General features: G+C 47.9%; 1 protein-coding gene and 1 long non-coding RNA gene across 3 annotated transcripts in view; one reads left to right on the top strand and one right to left on the bottom strand.

Annotated features, from left to right (window-relative positions):
* The window catches only part of LOC129519445 (uncharacterized), a 30,145-nt gene that overhangs the window by 2,493 nt on the left and 6,989 nt on the right, over positions 1-20,663 (top strand). The window contains exon 3 of one of the 2 annotated variants that reach the window (XR_008666406.1): positions 30-507. The exons of the other annotated variant lie outside the window; for it this stretch is intronic. This is a non-coding gene — a long non-coding RNA (uncharacterized LOC129519445). The remainder of the gene's footprint in view (positions 1-29; positions 508-20,663) is intronic. 2 annotated transcript variants of the gene reach the window in all.
* Positions 10,917-20,663, bottom strand: part of LOC129519442 (rho GTPase-activating protein 17-like) — an 84,217-nt gene continuing 74,470 nt past the window's right edge. Inside the window, exon 10 of the mRNA XM_055339948.1 lies at positions 10,917-12,443. Within this exon, the coding sequence (XP_055195923.1) occupies positions 12,427-12,443 (17 nt within the window). The 3' untranslated portion in view covers positions 10,917-12,426. The remainder of the gene's footprint in view (positions 12,444-20,663) is intronic.

Below are 20,663 nucleotides of genomic sequence, written 5' to 3'. Positions count from 1 at the left end.
TATCTTAAAGATTATTTATTTATTCATAGAGACACACAGAAAGAGAGAGGCAGAGGGAGAAGCAGGCACCATGCAGAGAGCCTGACGTGGGACTCGATCCAGTGTCTCCAGGGTCATGCCCTAGGCTGCAGGCGGCGCTAAACCACTGCACCAACGGGGCTGCCCTAAGAATTTTAAAAATATATTCAGAGGGAATCCAGTCACTGGCTACCGGTCTCTTCGCCCCATCGCCAGCTCCTTGCACCTGCTGCCACCATCAGCCGCCTACGTGATGTCACTAGGGCCATAGTGGAGGATGTCCGTCTTGATTGTCATCCTTTGCTCTTACAAACAGGGCTTAGGATCAAACTCCTTGTATACATTGCGTGTGCACGTGTGGAAGAACCCTGCCAGTGGAATTGCTGAGACTGACAGCCCATGCATTGGCCATCCTGACAGTAACTGAGATTTTGTTGTCATCAAGACAGTGTGTTCAGTACAGTTGGAGATGAGCAAGGCTGGGTGAAGGTACTATGACAGAAAGCCCTTTTGTAGCTCTTCCCTGATGTGATTTCCCCCCCTGTTGTGTTAGGGATCAAGAATAGGTATCGTTCGTTACACTCGCTCTCAGGAAAGGGGACGGTCCCGTTAGTGGTGGAACCAGGACCGAAGCACCGGTCTTTGATACCGGGCTAGAATCATATCTGGCCACCTTTTCCGACGACACCTTCACCGATTGCATCTGCCCTTTTGTGGGTTCGTACAGATTTTTCTCAGTTCTTCTCTCAGGTCTGTCATGTGGCAGTGATGGGTACGTGCGTTTCCCTAGGTATCTCGCAGACCAAGAAAAGTCGGTGTGTGGGGGCCTAACAGCACCCGCATAGGCATTTTGTCCCTAATCAGTTCACTTAATAAGGAAGTCTTTGGTCGTCAGTGCGCTCGACCTTTCTGTTACTCAGGCGAGAACCCAGCAGCCTCAGCACCGCAGGAGTAGTCATTGATTGCCCCTGCACTATTCATTCAGGATAGGATCGCTAACGTTTATGAAGTGCTGGCAGGAATGGGACCTCATGAATTCACGTGAGAGCTCTGGGGTGGGAGGGTTAGAGATCGGGAAAGGGGGTGCTGCAGGAGCCTGTGTCTTCCCCAGATTGGGCGGCCAGTGGCGTTGATGCCTGGAACAAACTGTGCACTACAGCTCCGCCATGTCCAGGCTCCGCTCCTGTTCTCTGCACAGAGCCCTGTGGTTGTTCAGGGGGGTCTTTGCCATACGTGGGGCAGTGGTGCCTCTGTACCTCAGAGACTGTGCTGTGGGGGAAGGAACCGGGACAAAGCACGGTGGCTGGCAGAATGTGGACCGTGGTCACAGAAGCCACTGGAGAAACGCCTCCTTTGGACCTGACACCCTTTTTACTTGATCTTGTGATTTGGTTTTTCCCCCTCTGTCATGTAGGTGCGTTACTAATGAATACATCTGAGAGTTTTATTTCTGAGCAAGGTACGCCGAGACTAGGTACCCCTTCCAAGATAAACGTTCTCTGTCAGGAGTGAGGGAGGTGAATAACACAGGGTCTGGAAGGATTTGTGGAGTTTTTGTTTTGTTTGAGAATTATATTGGTCCAAAGAGTCTTTAACAAATCAAAGTTTGGTGGGTTTTTTTTGTTTGTTTGGTGGTTTGTTTTTAAAGATTGTATTTATTGATTCGTGAGAGACAGACGGAGAGACACAGGCAGAGGGAGAAGCAGACTCCCTGTGGGGAGCCCGATGTGGGATTCGATCTCTGGGCCCTAGGATCCTGACCTAAGCCGAAGGTAGATGCTTAACCGCTGAGCCACCCAGGCAGCCCTAAATTAGCGATTTAAATAAAATCCCGTCTTACATTAAAAAAAAAATTATGTGTTCCTTTAAAAGGTTTTATTTCTTTATGTGAGAGAGAGAGAAAGAATAGAAGCAAGGGGAGGGGCGTAGGCAGAGGGAGAAGAAGACACCCCATCCCCCCACTGAGCAGGGAGCCTGATGTGGGGCTCAGTCCCAGAACCCCAGCATCATGACCTGTGCCGAAGACAGACACACTTAAGTGACTGAGCCAACCGGGCGCCTCTAAGAAAATTTTGAATGAACACGAGAGTTTCAGCTTGCCCTTCAGAGATGTGTGATCCTCGTCATCTGGAAGTAATTTTCAAGTTTTACATTCTTCTAGTTTATCCTATGAAAACAAGTTTTTCGCCCTTTGTCAATAAATACAAGGCTATGTTGCAGTAAATGTGCTTTTTTAGATGCCACATGGCACCCGAGGCTGTGCATCTGCAGAATACGACCCAGCTTGCTAGAACCCCAAGTGAAATAGGGGTAAGTGGGCGCTCACTGAAGCCCAGAGCTGGTTGTGGGCTGAAAAATGCGTTGGTCTTTGTGTATGGTTGTTGTGATAGTGAATTCGGTTCCTTGGTGTCTGAGTCTTGCCTATCCTGGAGCAGGGGAATCGTGACACCGATGCTACTGACTTCAGATCTGAATAGGAGTCCATCTTTCAGTTAACTGTGAGAAAATAAGCTCTGTGTTAAACATTTTGTTTGAGAAATGGGGGGGGGGGCGGGGCAAGACGGTGGACGAGTAGGGTCCCCAAGTCACCTGTCCCCACCAACTTCCCTAGATAACTTTCAAATCATCCTGAAAACCTACGAATTCGACCTGAGATTTAAAGAGCGAACAGCTGGAACGCTACAGGCAGAAGAGCTTGCGCTTCTAACAAGTACAACTCGTTCTTAGCCGCTGGGCACTGAGCAAAATGAGTAGAAAGAAGAACTCCCCACAAAAGAAAGAATCAGAAACCGTTCTCTCTGCCACGGAGTTACAGAATTTGGATTACAATTCGATGGGAGAAAGCCAATTCAGAAGCACAATTACAAAGCTCCTGGTGGCTCTGGGAAAAAAGCATAAGGGATTCAAGAGACCTCATGACTGCAGAATTTAGATCTAATCGGGCCGAAATTCAAAATCAGTGAAAGGAGATGCAATCCAAACTGGAGGTCCTAACCACGAGGGTTCATGAGGTAGAAGAACGAGTGAGTGACATAGAAGACAAGTTGATGGCAAGGAAGGAAGCTGAGGGAAGAAGAGAAGAACAATGAAAAGGCCACGAGGAAAGGTTAAGGGGAATAAATGACAGCCTCGGAAGGAAAAATCTACATTTAGTTGGGGTTCCAGAGGGCACCGAGAGGGACCGAGGACCAGAAAGCCTATTTGAACAAATCATAGCTGAGAACTTCCCTAATCTGGGGAGGGGAAACAGGCAGTCAGATCCAGGAGATAGGTCCCCACCTAAAATCAAGTCCTGGAGGTGACATATTCCTTCTTTACAAATTTTACTGAAGCCTATTTTTTGGTTACTTGTGAATGAGACCACGTTGAGTTGGGGCTCCCCTCAACAAAAGGCTCTCGGATCTGTCCAAGTGAAAACTGTCTTTTGGCGCCCTGAGTGGAAAGCCTGTAGGAACCTCCTCTCCCACTTCCTAGAGTCCCTGGGACCACCCCTGGTATTTGTACATTGTCTGTGGGCTCCAAATGCAAGAAATATCCGTCCTTGGCCCTGTGCTAGGAACCGTTAAAGCAGCGATTGCTGGCCACGCACTGGGCTCTTCTGGAAATGAAGTATCTCACAGCCTCTGAGCCTTGAGATGCAGACGTCTGCTATTCTTTCCGTCTTGCTACCTCCACAAGCTTAAGAGAGCTACCAAGGTCTTCTTGCCACAGGATGAGCCCAAAGTCTGCATATCCCACCTGCAAGCGAGAGCGGCTTCCTCAGTGGACCACTGTCCGTTGCCAGATTGCGGGTGCCGAAGGATGTCAGCCCTTCCTTAAACCCCTTGGCTACCCGGGGATTCCCTTGGGATCAGCTGAGTGAGCATCCATGGGACCTCATACATTTTGTTCGTGACCGACCGCCTCCTGGTCAAGGGCCAACGTCACCTCACCTCCTAGGGAAGCACCTGTCCTACTCCTTAAAAGTCTCAGTCCCAGGTTAGAAGAGATGCCCAGACATCAGACTCCATTGGGATGTAAAGCCGGGGATGAAGATTCAATATTAAGGGCTGCCATGGTTTCGGGTAAAATCCGAGGGTCTGATTCCAAGTTCCCTTCCCCCTCTGCTCCCACAGATGAGGTCCCCTGGCCAAACAGCAGCACTCCTTATCACAGGGACCGGGTACAGTTTATCCCTAAATAGTAAGCTGCGGTTCCCTGACAGCCTGAGGAATGATCCAGCAAGCCAGTCCTAGCTTCCTGCAGGATCTAGGGCTCACCTTCCCTCTCGTCCATGCTGCCCCCCTGCCCCCCCCAGCCCTTGTTCATTCTGTTCCCAGGTGCAGCCGTCCCGTGGCCCTGCGTGGGCTGTGTGCCATCCTCCCCTGGGTCGTGAATACGTGTGGTCAATAAATTACTGTCGAGAGCTCATCTGTTCAACATCCGGGCATCTTGTGAACCTCAGGGTGGAAATCACTCTCTTCACCAATGGGTGAAGAGGAGGAAAAGGGAATCCTTGTGGTCTGCAGCTTTGTCAAGGCGTTCACCCCTTGATGATGAGGCTCCTGGACTCGAAGTGTTTTGGATTAATCATGTGTTTGGAGCTTGCAAGAGTTCACAGGTGGCTGGAGGGGTAGGGTGTAGCCTTTTATGTGAGCGATGGGCTGGTAGGAAGGTCCCAAAGGCGAGGATTGGATGGTCTGTTACAGTTTAAACTCCCGCTAAAACAAGTCCAGCAGGGAAGTAACATCCGATTTTCACCTTGGTTCACCCTGTCAGCAAGGCGGAGAACGGATTCAAGGGAGGCCAAGAGTGGAACCGGCAAGTTCACAAGGGAATCGATGGCATGGGTCCATGTAAGAGAGAGAGGAGTAGGTGAACGAGGGCAGTGGGAACAGAAAGGGAGGGAAAGAATGAAGATATTTGGAGGGCTGACGAAAAAGCAGAATGGAAAATTAGCGGAATGAGATCTTTAAAGAAGTCTGAATGGATCGTTTCCAGGGTACACTGGAGCAATTAGCCCTGAACTGCAAATGAAGCTTTGGAATGGCTTCTTGGGAAATGAACAAGGGAGATGACCGTGAACATCTGGACGAACAGCCACCCAAATGCTGATCAAGGGGAGCTACTTCAAAAATTCAGGCTACGTTCGTAAACAGCAGAGTTTCTGCCAGTAGGGATGGATTCACGTTTGGAAAGGTCTCTAAAGCAGACTGAAGTTAGGAAACAGCAAGTCGGAGAATGGTCTACTCCCAAATAGTCGTGTATCTCTAATAGGCCCGACAGAAATCAGGTTACTCATAGAGGGATTTTCTAGGCAACAGAAAAAGCATCGGGGGAGGGGGGGTGGATTAGAAATCAAAGGAAAAAGAAATGGGACCTACCTAGCTGGGAAATGGAACTTGAATTTTTCTTTTGAAATAATTCATGTTGTACTTTCGAGCATGCCATGCACCTCCCCTCTCATACGAGGAGTAGTACGCGCTCGTGTGTTTGACATTAAAACCGGTTGAGAGGCCCCGGGGTGGCTCGGTGGTTGAGCATCCGCCTTTGGCTCAGGTCCTGATCCCAAGGAACTGGGATGGGGTCCCGCATCAGGCTCCCCCGCGTGGAGCCTGCTTCTCCCTCTGCGGGTGTGTCGGCCTCTCTCGTGAATCCAAAAAGAAAACCTTAAGAAACCATAAAAACGGGTCGATGTTTTCATTCCCCGAGGTATCGGTAGATACGTGCTCCTTGTACAAAAGAAATGAAAACATCGCCAACACTATTGGAAGTATCCGTTGACCACAGCCTCCTAACCCAAACCCCCACCCATGTCGTCTCTCATGAGAAGCAAGCCCTCTTTGAAGTTGGCAAATCCATACGTCTGCAGTCAGTACAAGACACTTTAAAAGAAGTCACGTAAGAATATGTTTATTAGGCTGAAAGCAAAACTGCAAACGTATGGTACGTTTTGCAAAAGGCTCTCTTGGGATGAGGGACGCACACAGTGACCTGTGTTCTTGGACGCGCCGTGTGGTCTCGGGCTTGAGACTCCTCTATTGGTTTGAGAGGCCTCTGGCCGCGCTCCCAACCTCGCTGGCAGGTGAGAGTATCAAGGGTGTGTACGTGGGTAAAGCATTAGTCACAGCATTTAGGAGAAGATGCCGTGATCCGTCAGTTTCCGGTCCACGTGGGTCAGTAAGAGAGACAGCTGTGGCGCGGGGCTTGGCAGCTTTCTTTGGGGGTGTGGATCCCAGGGTGATTGTGTGCCGCCGTGGGCCTTTTTCCTTAGTGCCTTTTCCTTTTCCTACCGAATCTGGAGGCTTCTTGTCAGCAGCAGAGGGACTGCGTGGCGGAAGAGCTAAATCGGATTCCCCTTGTAGGAAGTTGACAAAAAGCCCTGCAAAGGAGCTCTTGGGCGTCGGTTGGGGATCTGGCTTCACGGGGGGCTTGGGGGTACTTTTGGATCCAGGCCCCCCAGTCGTGCATCTGATAACCCCACCTTGCTCTTCCCTGCAAAGCTGCCGCACGTCTTCCTCCTTGATCCCTAGGGTGCCTCCCATCCGCCGCAGTGCTTCAGGCCGATCCTTTTGAGGCGCCTGAAAGTATCCCAGTAAGAGTCTCCTTACTAGGGTTTTGTCCACCATTCCTTCAGAGCGGCTTACGAGGTTCATCAGTTTCTTGTGCGTCTCATCCAGTACTTCCTGCTGGACCTCGTTCTGTTTTCTGAGTTCCTCCAGTTCGTCTTCCTTCAGGTCCAAGACGGTGTTTGTTGTAGTGAATCGTGCCTGTAAGGACGTCAGTTTTCCTTGTAGAGTGTCTGTCTTTCCCATCCACTCGGCTACCTCCGACTTGAGACTGGCTAGTGTTTGAGCGTACTGCTTTCCTTGTTCCTGCGAGGCAGAAAGCCGCGCCGCGGTTTCCTCTTTCTGTCGGGTGATGAGGCGCAGTTGGTCCCGCAGGGACTCCACCTGCATACTGGCCTGGTGGGTCGCACTCGCCGTGGCATTGGAGGACACCGCCAGCTTTTCCTCCAGCACCGTGACTTCTTTTTGCAGCTTAGCCACTTTGTCTTCTGCCGGCAGAGACCCACGCTGCCGAGTGTCCTCCGATTCCACAGCGCGGTGACGCGTTCTCCCCAGCTCCTGGTTCGGGTGTGATTCCTTGTCACGCAGCTGCTGAAGCTCATCCTGGAGGGCACAGTTTTCCCTCTGTTTGCGTTTCAGCGCCAACGGGACTCCTGCTGGAACACTCTCCTGCTGGAACACAACCGCCTTTTCCCGCGACGACGTAGCTGCATCTGGAAGCTGATTCCGTCCCCGGGCCTCGCCCTCTTCTCGCTCTCTCAGTAGTTGCTGCAGAGCAAGTGCCTTGGCTTCGATCGCAGCGTGGCGGGATTCCTCCTCTTGCCACATCCTCGAAAGCCTCACGTTGGCCTCTTGCAGTGCCTGCTTTTCTGCTTCCTTTTCCCTAGAGGATTCCGCTCTTTTTTCGTTTTCCTCTTTCAGTTGGCACACGTCCGTCTCCAGATCGGCTATTCTCTCCTTCAGGTTTCTCACCGCCTGCCTCAACAGCTCATTTTCACTCGCTTGGCCAGTGAGGTCCTGCGTTAAGGAATGCAACTCCTCGCTGTTCGCCTGGATCAGGAGCTCTTTAGCCTGGATTAAGTTGTGTAGAACCGCCTCTTCCTCCCTCAGCTGCTGGATTTCGGAATCGGCGCGTTCGCGTGCTTTGCGTTCGCGTTCTGACGCGGCAGCAGCGCGATGCATCAGCCTCTGGTTGTCTTCCTGCAGGGTTCGAATCGTCGTCTCTCGGTCTTGCACTGACTTCCTCAGCTCTTCCACCTCCTCTTGGAGCCACGGAGGAGACTCAGTCGCTGAGTCCGATGTAAAGGCCTTCAGAGGTTCCTCCGACTCTGAGGACTGGGTGGAGGGCTGGAGGCAGCTCACGTCAAGCTTCCCCAGAAGGCGATCCTGGGCGTTGCAGAGCTCCCCGACGCGGAGCTGAATTTGTGCCAGTTCCTTCTCCAGATTCCTTAGGCTGTTTTCATTTCCTCTGTAATCTCTGATCACGTCCCTATAGGTCGTCTCTAGCTCAGAATCACCGTCGATGTCGGTTAAGGCCCGCACCTGCTGTTGTCGAAGAAGCTCCTGTAGCCGGGGTGACTCGCGCTTCATATTTTGTACTGTGGCCGCCACCTGCTGCTTCCACTCTTCCATTATCTTCACTCGCTGCCTGAATGTGTCCCGTTCCTCTAGAAGCTCCTTGAACCGATGCACGGGCACGCCTGGAACCTCATCAGCGGTGCTGGGTGTTTGCAGAATTGTCAATAAAGTCTGACACTTCTGCCTTAAGGCGTCGACTTCGAGGTCTCTCTCTCGAATAATGTGGGATAAATGCCGAATCGTTTCTCTAAACATATCCTGACCACGATTTTCAATTCGAGTGGCCAGCTTTTTATTTTCCTCTTGCGTTTTCCTGAGGTCTGCTTCTCTGGACGCAATTACGTCTATCACTTTGTGATACTCTCTCTTCAGATTGCTATTCTCTCTCGTTTTGTCCTCTAAGACAGCCAGTGCCCGTTCGCTTTGCGGAGCAGACTCTTGCAACTGCCGCTGAAGCTGCTCTACGTGCTGGCCGTGAGAAGCCGCAGATATTCTGCTCCGAAGACCCTGAATCTCCGCATCTTTTTGCTCGATGATCCGAGTTAGTTTGCCGAGGTCATCCTGGGACAGCGGATCGGTCTGTTCAGTCAGCCGGATGTTCTTTTCGGTTAGAAGCTTCCCTCCCAGTTCTTGGTCTTCTATTCCTTGTGCCGATCTTTCCGTCTCGGCTTTAGAGACGTCATGCTGCCTTGTCGCGCCTTGGACAGCGTCAGAAGGTTGTGTTGCGACGTGCCGGCCTGGGGCGGCCAGCTGGGCTTTAACGTGTTCTACTGTGTCTTGCAAATTCTGAATCTCCTCGTCTTTGGCGGAAAGGAGCTGAGCGTGCTCACTGGTCATCTGCTCCCGCTGGCCTTTAAGATGGTCCACTTCCCGCGTCTGCTCTTCCAGGGAATGAAGCAGTCGTATCCTCCCCTGCTGTTGATCGTTAATGATCTTCTGTTGTTCTTTTATTTCGTCTTCGAGGTCCACTCTTAGTTCATTCAGCTGCAACACCTCACACTCTAGTTCCATGATGTCATCTGGGAGTTTAGGGAAAGCCTGACTCTGTTGTTTTAGTCGCTCCAGTTCTTCTCTCAGGTGAGTATTTTCTTTCGTCGTGGATGTGAGGGGTGTGTCTTTTTCCTCCACGGCTTGCTGTAAAATTTCATTTCTTCTTAAGGCTTGGGTACACGTTTCCAGGTCCTCTGGAAGCTCTGGACTTCCTTTAAGGCTGTCAATACAAATGTCTTTCTCTTTGACTAGTTGCGTCAGTGGCTTGTGTTCCTCCAAAACGCAGGCCAGGATTTCCTGGGTTTCTTTATGGTCGGCATCCATTTGCTCGAGACTCTTCTTGAGGTGTAATATTTCGATGTCCTTCTCTGGACCCACTTGAACGAAGCGGGCACGCTCCAGAGGTGAGGCCGAATGATCCGGGTTACGTGTGCTTGACAACTCTTTGATGGTTTGATCATGCTTGTTTGTTGCTTCCAAAAGCTTCTTCTCCGCCCGACACAGCTTGGCTATTAAATGTCCTTTATCGATTTTTAAAGCCCTCAGAGCGGTGTTTTTTTCCAGAGAATCGTCATTGCCACGGAGAATAGATTGTTCCAGCTGATGTCTTGTATCTTTGAGCGCCAAGACCAACCTGTGGTTTTCCTCTCTGAGATCAGTGCTGTGTCTGTTTAGAAGGTCATTCAGCTGCTCCATTTCTGAAACCTTTTGTTCCAGCCTTCTAAGCTCAGTTTCCCTCGCTCTAACTAAGTCGTCTTCCGGATGACCGGGAGAGTCTTGCTTAAGAGACTCCGTTAGCTCCTCTGTGGCACTACGGAGGGCCTTCTCGTCTTGTTTACTATGTTCCTGAGGTTCAGAGGCCTCCTTCTGGATGTTGAGGTGACCTCTTTCTGACCGATCTGGCCGATGCAAATCATTAGGCGCCAGTTCACTTTGAATTAACTTTTCTTTCTGCGCATCTAACTCTGTAGTCGCGCTCGTCTCATCTTCAGGTTGACAAGCTCTCTTTTCTTCCTCATTGACCTCTTGTCTTAGTTTAATGGTGATGCTACTGCCTTCATTTTCTTGTTGTGGTAGCTGGCCTTCCATGGAAGCCCCAGGCAGTGTGGTCCCGTCGTGTCCGTACGGTTCCCCTGACGCGGCTACCAGGGATTCCTCCTCCGTTGTCCTCTGATTGAAGTTTAGATCGTTGGCCTCCGAGTCTCGTCTTAACGGATGTACTTCTGAATGCGAGGCGATGTCTCCCGGAGCTGTGCGTTCAGTGGCCTCTTGTTCCTCGTTCACTTTAGGAAGCGGCGGTCCAAGTTCTTCCTTTCCTCGGCTTAACGATGAATTCTCTTGCCCCACAATGTGGACTCGCTCTAGAAGTTTCAGAGCGTCTTGCGTGAGATCGTTGTTGCCCTGGTCGGCGCCACACAGTCTCACCGTTCCCTTTCCGGCGTGGGACAGTGCTTCCTGCAGTCCGAACACTTCTTCCACTGGTGTACACCCTGAAAGAGCGCTCTCCTGCGTGACTCCTGCATCACGTCTCTTTGAAACGGAAGGCTGCAGTTCGTACTCCTCGATCTTGTCTGTCCTTCCTTCAGGTGTCTGGTCCTGTTCTCTCCTCAAAACGTCTCTTTCACTTTCTGCAGAAGATAGTTGGTCACTTAGGGATTGTATTCTTTCTTCCAGTTCTTCCATTTTCCTGGCAGACTCTGCTTTTTCAGTTTGTAGAACTTGAATGGTTTTCTGCAGGTGCTCAATCGGAGGGTCATCGGCTACTCTGATTGCACAGGTGTCCTTCTGTAACAGGCTTTGCAGTTCTTCAACCTTTTCCTCAAGGCCGTTCAGTTTTCCGCGGTACCTGCGGATGACGTCTGCGAGCTTCTGCCGGTGGACGTTCTGCAGTACTGCCATTTCGAGTTGGTGATCCTCAATTTCCTTGCTTCGCTTCTGCTCCAGTTCCCTGATGGTACTCTGCAGGTTGCGGATTTTGAGTGGCTCTAGGCTATTCGTTCCCTGCACCGAAGCCTGGGAAAGACGTTTCCAATGACTGACTTCGGCCTCAAGTCTTAAGACTTGACTTGACAATCTGTTTATTTCTTGCTGTGACCAGATCACATCAGCAAAGTCCACGGCGTCACCGTGGAAAGGTGAAGCGTGATGACCGAAATCGAAACTGGGGGAATGAGATTCCATGGCTGACAGTTGGCCACCAGCTGCAGAGTTTACCCTCGGAGCGGCTGACCGCGGCCCCAGCAATTCCTCCTCGGTCCCTTGTGGTTTTTCGCTAAGCAGTGCTATTTGTACCTGGTTCTTTTGGAGCTGATGTCGGTAGCCAGCACTCTGCTGCTTTAGTTGAAGCTCTGAAGCTTCATACTTCTCTGCTGGATCACTACACAGAGTTTTAAGTCTCTCATTCTGTGATGTTAAGGTCACCCGACTCACCTCGTCCTCCTTTCTCCCAGAGTCAGGTACCTCGTCCACCTTTTCCCTTCCCTTCGTCGGCACATCTCTGGTGACACTGAAGCTGTGGCCGGTGATGGAAGTCTCACTGCCGTCCGCTTGCCCTCGGAAACGGCCTAGGACAGAGCCCAGGCCACGGGTCCAGGAAAGCATTTGTGCGGGTCATAGAACCGATCTGGTCCACTTCGCAAAAAGCGTCCAGCCCGGTCGGACTACCCCGCCAAGTGTCCCAGAACTGCTGCCTGCGCAAGGCTAAGAACCCAAGGACAATGATGCGTTTCTAGGCAACGCCCGCCCCGGGTTCCGCTAGAGCAGGCCGGGAGTGGCAAGGCCTCGGGCCTTCTGAAGGCCGTCTGCGGCCCCCGGCCCGGCCCGCGCCACGCGTCCTCCCGACTGCGCACGCCAGGGCCGGGCCCCTTCCCCTGCTTCCCGCTGCGCTGGTTGTCCCGGGTGGGCCACGGAGCACGTGCCCACGTGCACCTGGCCCTCTCCTTCTCCTCGCCTAGTGGTATCCCACTACCCACGGTCCATGGACTCTGGTTTCCTCGCAGTATTAGTTTCTTAATTGAGGTGAAAGGCACACAGTGACACGCGTCCATGCCCCAAGGAGAGCAGATTCCGATTGCATAGAGGTTTCCGTCCTGGAGACCTTGGGCATTTGCAGCCTCCAGAAGCTCCCAGGTTCCCCGTCCCGGCCATCCTGCAGAGACAGGGCATCTGTCCCACGCCGGCTTTTGGGGGTACGCCAGCTGCCGCGTAGGCCTTCGTGTCTGCCGCTACGTGCGGGTGTGCAGCTGTGGCCCTGGCTGGGTGTCGTGGGCGGCGGTAGCGCTGGCCACTGCTCTCAGGGGTTCAGAATGGCTGCAAGGGTTGAAAGGAGTAATCTGGTGAAGTCTCGAAAAACTAGTGTCCCTTGCCTTCCAAAGAACAACTTGGGAAAGCCCAGAAATCCCCTTGCAGTGCAGCCTCTGTGGGTTAGTGGCTTAGTTTTGCCTTTAGCCCGGGGCATGATCCTGGGGACCTGGGATCGGGTCCCACGTCGGGCTCCCTACCCGGAACCTGCTTCTCCCTCTGCCTCTCTCTCCTGTGTCTCTCGTGAATAAATAAAATCTTTAAAAAAAGAACAAGAAATCCCCCTTCAAAGTAAGAAGAATTTAGAAGTGATTAGAAAGGATTGAAGCTTCGTGGGAAACTGCACCTACCTCCCTTGTACACAGATCAGCATTAGCAAACTACGGCCTTCACGCCAGCTCCAGCCCCAGTTGGCTGACACAGGTTTTTGCACTTTTAAATGGTTGAAGAAAAATTAAAAAATAATATTTTGTGACATTTAAAAATTGTATGAATTCATGTAGCACCTGGGCGGCTCATTCCCTTAAGGGTCCTTCTGACTTTCGATCTCATCACAGGTCTTAATCTCAGGGTCATGAGTTCAAGCCCCCTGTTTGGTTGGCCCCACGGTGGACATGAAACCCACTTAAAAAAAAAAAGTCACATGAATAATAGTTATAATATTTCAGCGGTTTGGGGGGAGGTGGGTAGGTGGAGGAGAGACATAATTTCTGATCTCTTCCTGTCACCGGCATTACCAATGCTGGGCTGTGCCTCCCATTTGGACTGTATTAACAGAGTTAGCCACCTGCATTCATTTTGGCAGCAGCTTCTCAGACACGAGGTGGCATGTCTAAGAAGACAAAATACACCTCCAGATCAGCCTCGCATACCAGTCCTCAGAGTGACTCCCAAAAGCCGCCTTGTGAGGTTGGCACCATACCCTGTGAGAGTCACTGGTGTAGACCCAAGGTTTGCACACGTTGGTAAACAGCCAGATAGTAAATATTTTGAGTTCTGCCGCCTGTATGGTCTCTGTTGGAGCAACTTAGCTCTGCTGTTGTGGCATGAGAGCAACCCATTGATGATAACATTAACCAACCCGCCTGGCTGTGCTCCAATAAAACTGTATTTGTGCACATGGAACCAGAATTTCATGTAATTCTTGTGTCCTCTTTTGAATCTTTTCCCAAACCATTTTATTTTTTTTTAAATGTTTTTTTTTTAATTTTTATTTATTTATGATAGTCACATAGAATGAGAGAGAGAGAGAGGCAGAGACACAGGCAGAGGGAGAAGCAGGCTCTATGCACCGGGAGCCCGACGTGGGATTCGATCCCGGGTCTCCAGGATCGCGCCCTGGGCCAAAGGCAGGCGCTAAACCGCTGCGCCACCCAGGGATCCCCTCCCAAACCATTTTAAAGTAAAAACTAGGGACACCTAGGGGGCTCAGTGGTTGAGCTTCTGCCTTTGGCTGAGGGCATGATCCTTGGGTCCTGGGAACAAGTCCCTTCTGGGAGCCTGCTTCTCCCTCTGGCTATGTCTCGGCCTCTCTTTCTGTGTCTCTCCTGAATAAATAAAGATCTAAAAAATAAATAAATAAAGTTAAATCTATTATTACTTTGCTGGCCATACCAAAATAGGCAGTGAGCTAGACTACACCTGTAGGCTATAGTTTGCGGACCCCTGGTAATATGGGTAGTTTGATTTTTGTATTTTTCAATGAAAAAAATATTAATTTTGGATGGCACTATCATTTTAATTTTGGTCATTATGGATTTTACTGTGGAAGGCACTTCTCATTTTCTGCCTATTGCTGTTGAATTTTCTTCTTGCTACTTTTGAAATCTAGAAAGTTGTTGTTTTCAACTCCTTCTGTATTGTTGGGACACCCATTTACTTTTTCATTAATTCATCGTACATTTATGAAGCACCTGCTGTGCAGCAGGCAGGTTGAAGACGGGTGCTGGACAGGGGACTGATGGACAAGATAGACTTGGTCTCTGGCCCTATAGAACTCTCTGACTGGGATGGGGTCAGTCAAGTGCAGTGCTTGGAAGATCGCAGCATGCACTGAAGGTGTGAACTGGAGCACTCGTTGCCATGGCTCCCAGAATACCTGCATCATGCAGCTGTGTGTGGCCTGAATGCCATAGTCAGCATCCTGGGAAACAAGATGCCATTCACAGCCGTGGTGTTGGGCCTTTGAGTGTAGTCATGGCGGAAACTTCTCCAGAAGTCAGTCCGCGATTAGAGTTGAAAACTGTCAGGCCGCTCAGAGATTCTCCTTTGACCCTGTGTCCTGGTTTAAGCATCTCTGTCTGTCTTTGGTGCATCTAACTGCTTCAGATCCGGAGCGTTTCCATTTTCTACTGGCCCAGGAAGGGGGCTGCGTGAAACTCCTGTCATCCACAAGCTCAGGGTGGGACGTTACCATAACCAGTTGGGAGAAAGGGGGACGACGAGGCCTGCACAGCCCTGCTTCTGTTAGGCTTTGGGAGTCATGAGGGGCAAATGCTACACTTTCCCAAAAAGGAATCAGGGAATTGAAAATGCTGCCTGATGTAAGCCGTGTTTGAATGACTAGTGCAATTGCCCAGTGGCTCGCATAGGAAAAAACAAACCCCAGAGTAAACGGCGAGCAGGAGGTGCTTTCCTGCTTCGTATTGTTTTCCCAGTTTCGGGCAGGAAACGTTCAAGTGGTTTCAAGCACAGAACATTGGACACAAGGCTTTGACAAAGCAGAAAAAAGACCCATATACAAAAAGTTTGGGTCTGTGTAGCAAAATGTCGGGTTTGAAACAATATGATTTAGCAAGTATTATTTAAAAAATTTTTTCGGATCACTTTGTCCTTAAGATGCAATGATAGGTTTAATATGGTGCTTCCCCTTCTTTGCTTTATTAATGAACTTTAAAAATCTAATCAAAAATCAGATCTCAGGACACAGCCCCAGTGGCTTAGCAGTTTAGTGCTGTGTCTTCAGCCCGGGGCCAGATGCTGGAGTCCTGGGATCAAGTCCCACGTCAGGCTTCCTGCATGTAGCCTGCTTCTCTCTCTGCCTGTGTCGCTGCCTCTCTCTCTCTCTCTCTCTCTTGCTCTCTCTCTCTCTCTCTGTTTCTCTGATGAATAAATAAATAAAATCTTTTAAAAAAATCAGATCTCAGCAAAGCCAAGTTCCGTGGCTAATATAAATGCCTTTTTTTTAAGATTTTTATTTTTTTATTTTTTATTTTTTTTAAGATTTTTATTTTATTTATTCATAGAGACAGAGAGAGAGAGAGAGAGAGAGAGAGGCAGAGACACAGGCAGAGGGAAAAGCAGGGGCACCACACAGAGAGCCCGACGTGGGACTCGATCCCGGGTCTCCAGGATCAGGCCCTGGGCTGCAGGCGGCACTAAACCGCTGCGCCACCGGGGCTGCCCTATAAATGCCTTTAACTGAGCACCATGGCCAGTATTCTGAATAATGGCTGGACTTTCCTTGGGTAAAATGTTCAGGTCTCTGGTAAAGTTGAACGCTTCAAGACAGGTCAGCATACAAAGGGCTGAGCCTTGGACTGGTCCCAGTGATGAAGAAGATCAAGTCATTTGGACCACATATTGGGGGAGATAGGGGCAGCGGTGGTTCCCTAAAATTAAGGTAGGGATACCATAGGCCAGTGGGGGTATCTTTGTGTGAAGGAGCCATCCCAGCTTGTATGTTACATTCCAGAATCATGATTTGTCACTTTAAAGGAATCTTTCCCAGATATCCTGTATCCATGGATTGGCAGATTTAATATTATTAAAGTGTCTGTGCTACCCGAAACTGTCTGCAGATTCAGTATAGTTCCTATCAAAACTCCAATGTCATTTTTCACAGAAAGAGGAAAATACTTCTAAAATCCATATACAACGACAAAAGAGGCAAATAGTCAATGCAGTTTTGATTTTTTTATAGTCCAGTATGATAAATGTATTTTCTCTTCCTTATCATTTGCTTAATAACATTTTCCTTTCTCTAACTTAATTTATCATAAGAATACAGTACATAATGCACATAACATATAAAACATGTTGAATGACTATTTGTGTTATCAGTGAGGCTTCTGGTCAGCCATAGCACTATTACTAGTTAAGTTTTCAGGAAGTTAAAATTTATATGTCTATTTTTGACTGCACCAGGGTGGACACACAGGTACTCCTGTGTTTTTCAAGGGCCCATGGTATGTCACAGAGCTATGGTGATCAAAATAGTACAGAATTGGCGTACAAAAGAATGTAAATCAGTGGGACAGACCAGAGAGCCCAGAAATAAATCCACATATAAAGAGCCATCTAATCGGGATTCCTGGGTGGCGCAGCGGTTTAGCACCTGCCTTTGGCCCAGGGCGCGATCCTGGAGACCCCGGATCGAATCCCACGTCAGGCTCCCAGTGCATGGAGCCTGATTCTCCCTCTGCCTGTGTCTCTGCCTCTCTCTCTCTCTCTCTCTCTCTCTCTCTCTCTCTCTCTCTGTGTGTGTGTGACTATCATAAATAAATAAAAATTAAAAAAAAATAGTCATCTAATCTTTGATGAAGGCACCAGGAATCCATAATGGGGAAAGGACAGTTCCCTTAACGAATAGTGTTGGGAAAATAATGCAAACTGGACCCTTACCTTTTTGAACTCTAAAAAAAATTTTTTTAAAGAGTTTATTTATTTATTTATTCATGAGAGACACACAGAATGAGGCAGAGACATAGGAAAAGAGAGAAGCAGGCTCCCTGCAGGGAGCCCAATGCAGGACTTGATCCTGGGGCCCCAGTGTCACAACCCGAGCCAAAGGCAGATGCTCAACCACTGAGCCACCCAGGGGCCCACCACTCCCAAAAACTAGCCTAAAATGAATTGAGGACTGAAATGTAATACTTGGAACCACAGATCTCTTAGAAGTAAATTTAGGGAGAAAGTTCCTTGATATCAGTCTTGGCAATGATTTCTTTTGTATATGACCCCAAAGGCACTCTCAACAAAAGACAAAATAAACAGGTAGGAGGACGACATCAAACTAAAATGCTTCTGCAACAGCAAGGAAGGAATCGAAATGAAAAAAGCAACCTACAGAATGGGAAAAGATATTCGCAAACTATAAATATCGGGTTAATACTCAAAATATGTAATGAATTCATACAACTCATTGGTAAGAAACAATTAACCTGGTTTAAAAATGGACAAAAGACCTAGTTAGATGTTTTCTCAAAGAAGATATACACATGGCCCACTGGTATATGAATCGGTGTTCAATATCACTAATAATCAGGCAAACACAAATGAAAACTGTAATGAAATACCACCTCACACCTGTTAGGATAGCTACCGTAAAAGACACAAGAGATAACAGATGTTGGTGATAATAGAAATTGGAACCCATGTACCCTTTAGTGAAAACATAGTTATTATGGAAAACGGTATAGAGGTTCTTCAGAAAACTAAAAATTGAGCTACCCTATGATCCATCAAGCCCAGTTGCTGAGTATATATCTAAAGGAGATGAAATCAGTATTTCAACGATACCTGCATTCCTATATTCATTGTAGAATTATTCACAATAACTAAGATAGGGAAACAACCTAAGTATTGGTTGATGGATGAATGGATAAAGATGTGGAGAGTGTCTATGTACACACACACACACACACACACACACACACACACAGGAATATTATTCAACCGTGAGAAAGAAGGAAATCCTGCCATTTGCAAGAACATGGATGAACCCTATGGATAATAATTTAAGTGAAATACGCCAGACAGAGAAAGACAAATACTATATGATCTCATATTTGGGATCATAAAGAAAAGAAAAGAAAAAGTCAAATATATAGAAACAGAGAAAAATGATGGCCACCTGGGTCTAAAGGGTGAAAAGCTATAGTCAAAGGGTATAAGCCTTCCGTTATAAAATGGATAAGCTCTGGGGAGTATAATAATCCTGTATTATATACTTGAAATTTGCTAAGAGAGTAGATTTTAAGCATTCTTACAACTGCTGTTACAAAAAAAGGGAACGGTGAAAGGTGATGAATGTGTTCATTAACCTGATTAATCATTTTACAATATATGTAAACTGAATTAGCACATTATACACTTTAAATATATACAGTGTTATTTGTCAATTAAAGTTCAGTAAAGCTGGGGGAGAAGTAATCTTTCTTGCTAATAGGTAATTTTTAATAATTGCAGTAGATTTTTTTAAAATTTTTTTTTTTATTTATTTATGATAGGCACACAGTGAGAGAGAGAGAGAGAGAGGCAGAGACACAGGCAGAGGGAGAAGCAGGCTCCATGCACCGGGAACCCGACGTGGGACTCGATCCCGGGTCTCCAGGATCGTGCCCTGGGCCAAAGGCAGGCGCCAAACCGCTGCGCCACCCAGGGATCCCCTAATAATTGCAGTAGATTTTAAAACTCTGGTTAAAAAGATAGATTGGGGCAGCCCGGGTGTCTCAGTGGTTAGCGCTGCCTTCAGCCCAGGGCATGATCCTGGAGACCCAGGATCGAGTCCCACGTCAGGCTCTCCCTGCATGGAGCCTCCTTCTCCCTCTGCCTGTGTCTCTGCCTCTCTCTCTGTGTTCTCATGAATAAGTAAATAAAATCTTAAAAACAAAAATAAATAAAAAATAAAAAGATAGATTGTGGGGGAGCCAGGCTGGCTCAGGAGGCTAGGCATCCAACTCTTGATTTGGGCTCAGATCATGATCTCAGGGTCATGAGATTGAGCCCTGAACCCAGTGTGGAATCTGCTTGAGATTCTGTCCTTCTCTCTCTGCTTCTTCCCCTGCATGGAAGGGTACCTTATCTCTCAAATAAATATATATAAATACATAAATCTTTACAAAAAAAAGATACATTGGATGTCTCTCTAAAATAAATTTTATCAATGTAATACAGAATGTCCAAAAAGCAAGAGACATAGGATAAGCCTATTTTTTTAAATTTTATTTATGATAGTCACACACACAGAGAGAGAGAGAGGCAGAGACACAGGCAGAGGGAGAAGTAGGCTCCATGCACCGGGAGCCCGATGTGGGATTCGATCCCGGGTCTCCAGGATCGCGCCCTGGGCCAAAGGCAGGCGCTAAACCGCTGCGCCACCCAGGGATCCCGGATAAACCTATTTTTAAGAAATATGTTAACATTTTCATATCATTAGTTCCATGTATTTATCTGCATCTCCAGATAGATTTCTAGATAAAGTACCTCTAAATTTATTGTTTCATTTTGTTGCTGTTGTTTCTTGTTTTTCTTGAAGTTTGATTTGCCAACATATACCATAACACCCAGTGCTCATCCCATCAAGTGCCCTCCTCAGTGCCTGTCCACAGTTACCCCAACCCCCTGCCCACCTCCCCTTCTGTAACCTTTGACCTCTAAATTTAAAGAGTTGTTATTTTGTTTTTTTTTTTTAAAGGTTTTCTTTTTTTTTTTTTTAATTTATTTATGATAGTCACAGAGAGAGAGAGAGAGAGAGGCAGAGACACAGGCAGAGGGAGAAGCAGGCTCCATGCACCGGGAGCCCGATGTGGGACTCGATCCCGGGTCTCCAGGATCGCGCCCTGAGCCACAGGCAGGCGCCAAACCGCTGCGCCACCCAGGGATCCCAAAGAGTTGTTATTTTGAAAAAGGACAGGAAATAGGTGGATTTTTTTTGTGTTTTGGACACTCTTAGGTATGTGTTCTGTTGCACTTTTGTGCAGATTGTCATTTGGACCCCTTGTTTTAAGTTGGAGTTATGCTTCACATGAAGTTATGCTTCAATTGAAACCATATCAAGCATGTCACAGAAAAACGTAACTAACATACTATTTTTTAAAACTTAAAAGTATGTATATGTATATGTTTGTATGTATACATATATATATATACACATATATATATACACATACACACACACACATAGTTTAGAAAGTAAATAATAGCAAAAACTTACCCCAGTGGATTCTCTTTCTAGTTATCCCATTGTCCCAGTTGAGAATCCCCAACCATAGAGGCAACTATTTTCAAATTTCTGTTTTCAAATTTCTGTTTATTCTGGCATTTAGTCATGTCTATACTTAGAGATAATAGGTAAACTGCTATCCTTCAAGTTACCAAGTTTTAGTTATTACTTATTGGCTTCCCATCCTGATAAATGAGGGTTTAGTGCTCTTATGTGACTTTCTTCTCTGCTTCTGCTCCCTTATCCTTCCAAGTTATATTATAATTTTTTGATATATTACTGTT

The sequence above is a fragment of the Nyctereutes procyonoides genome, unplaced genomic scaffold, assembly GCF_905146905.1.
Source record: "Nyctereutes procyonoides isolate TBG_1078 unplaced genomic scaffold, NYPRO_anot_genome, whole genome shotgun sequence".
NCBI lineage: Eukaryota > Metazoa > Chordata > Mammalia > Carnivora > Canidae > Nyctereutes > Nyctereutes procyonoides.
This window is presented reverse-complemented; position numbering and strand designations above follow the sequence as displayed.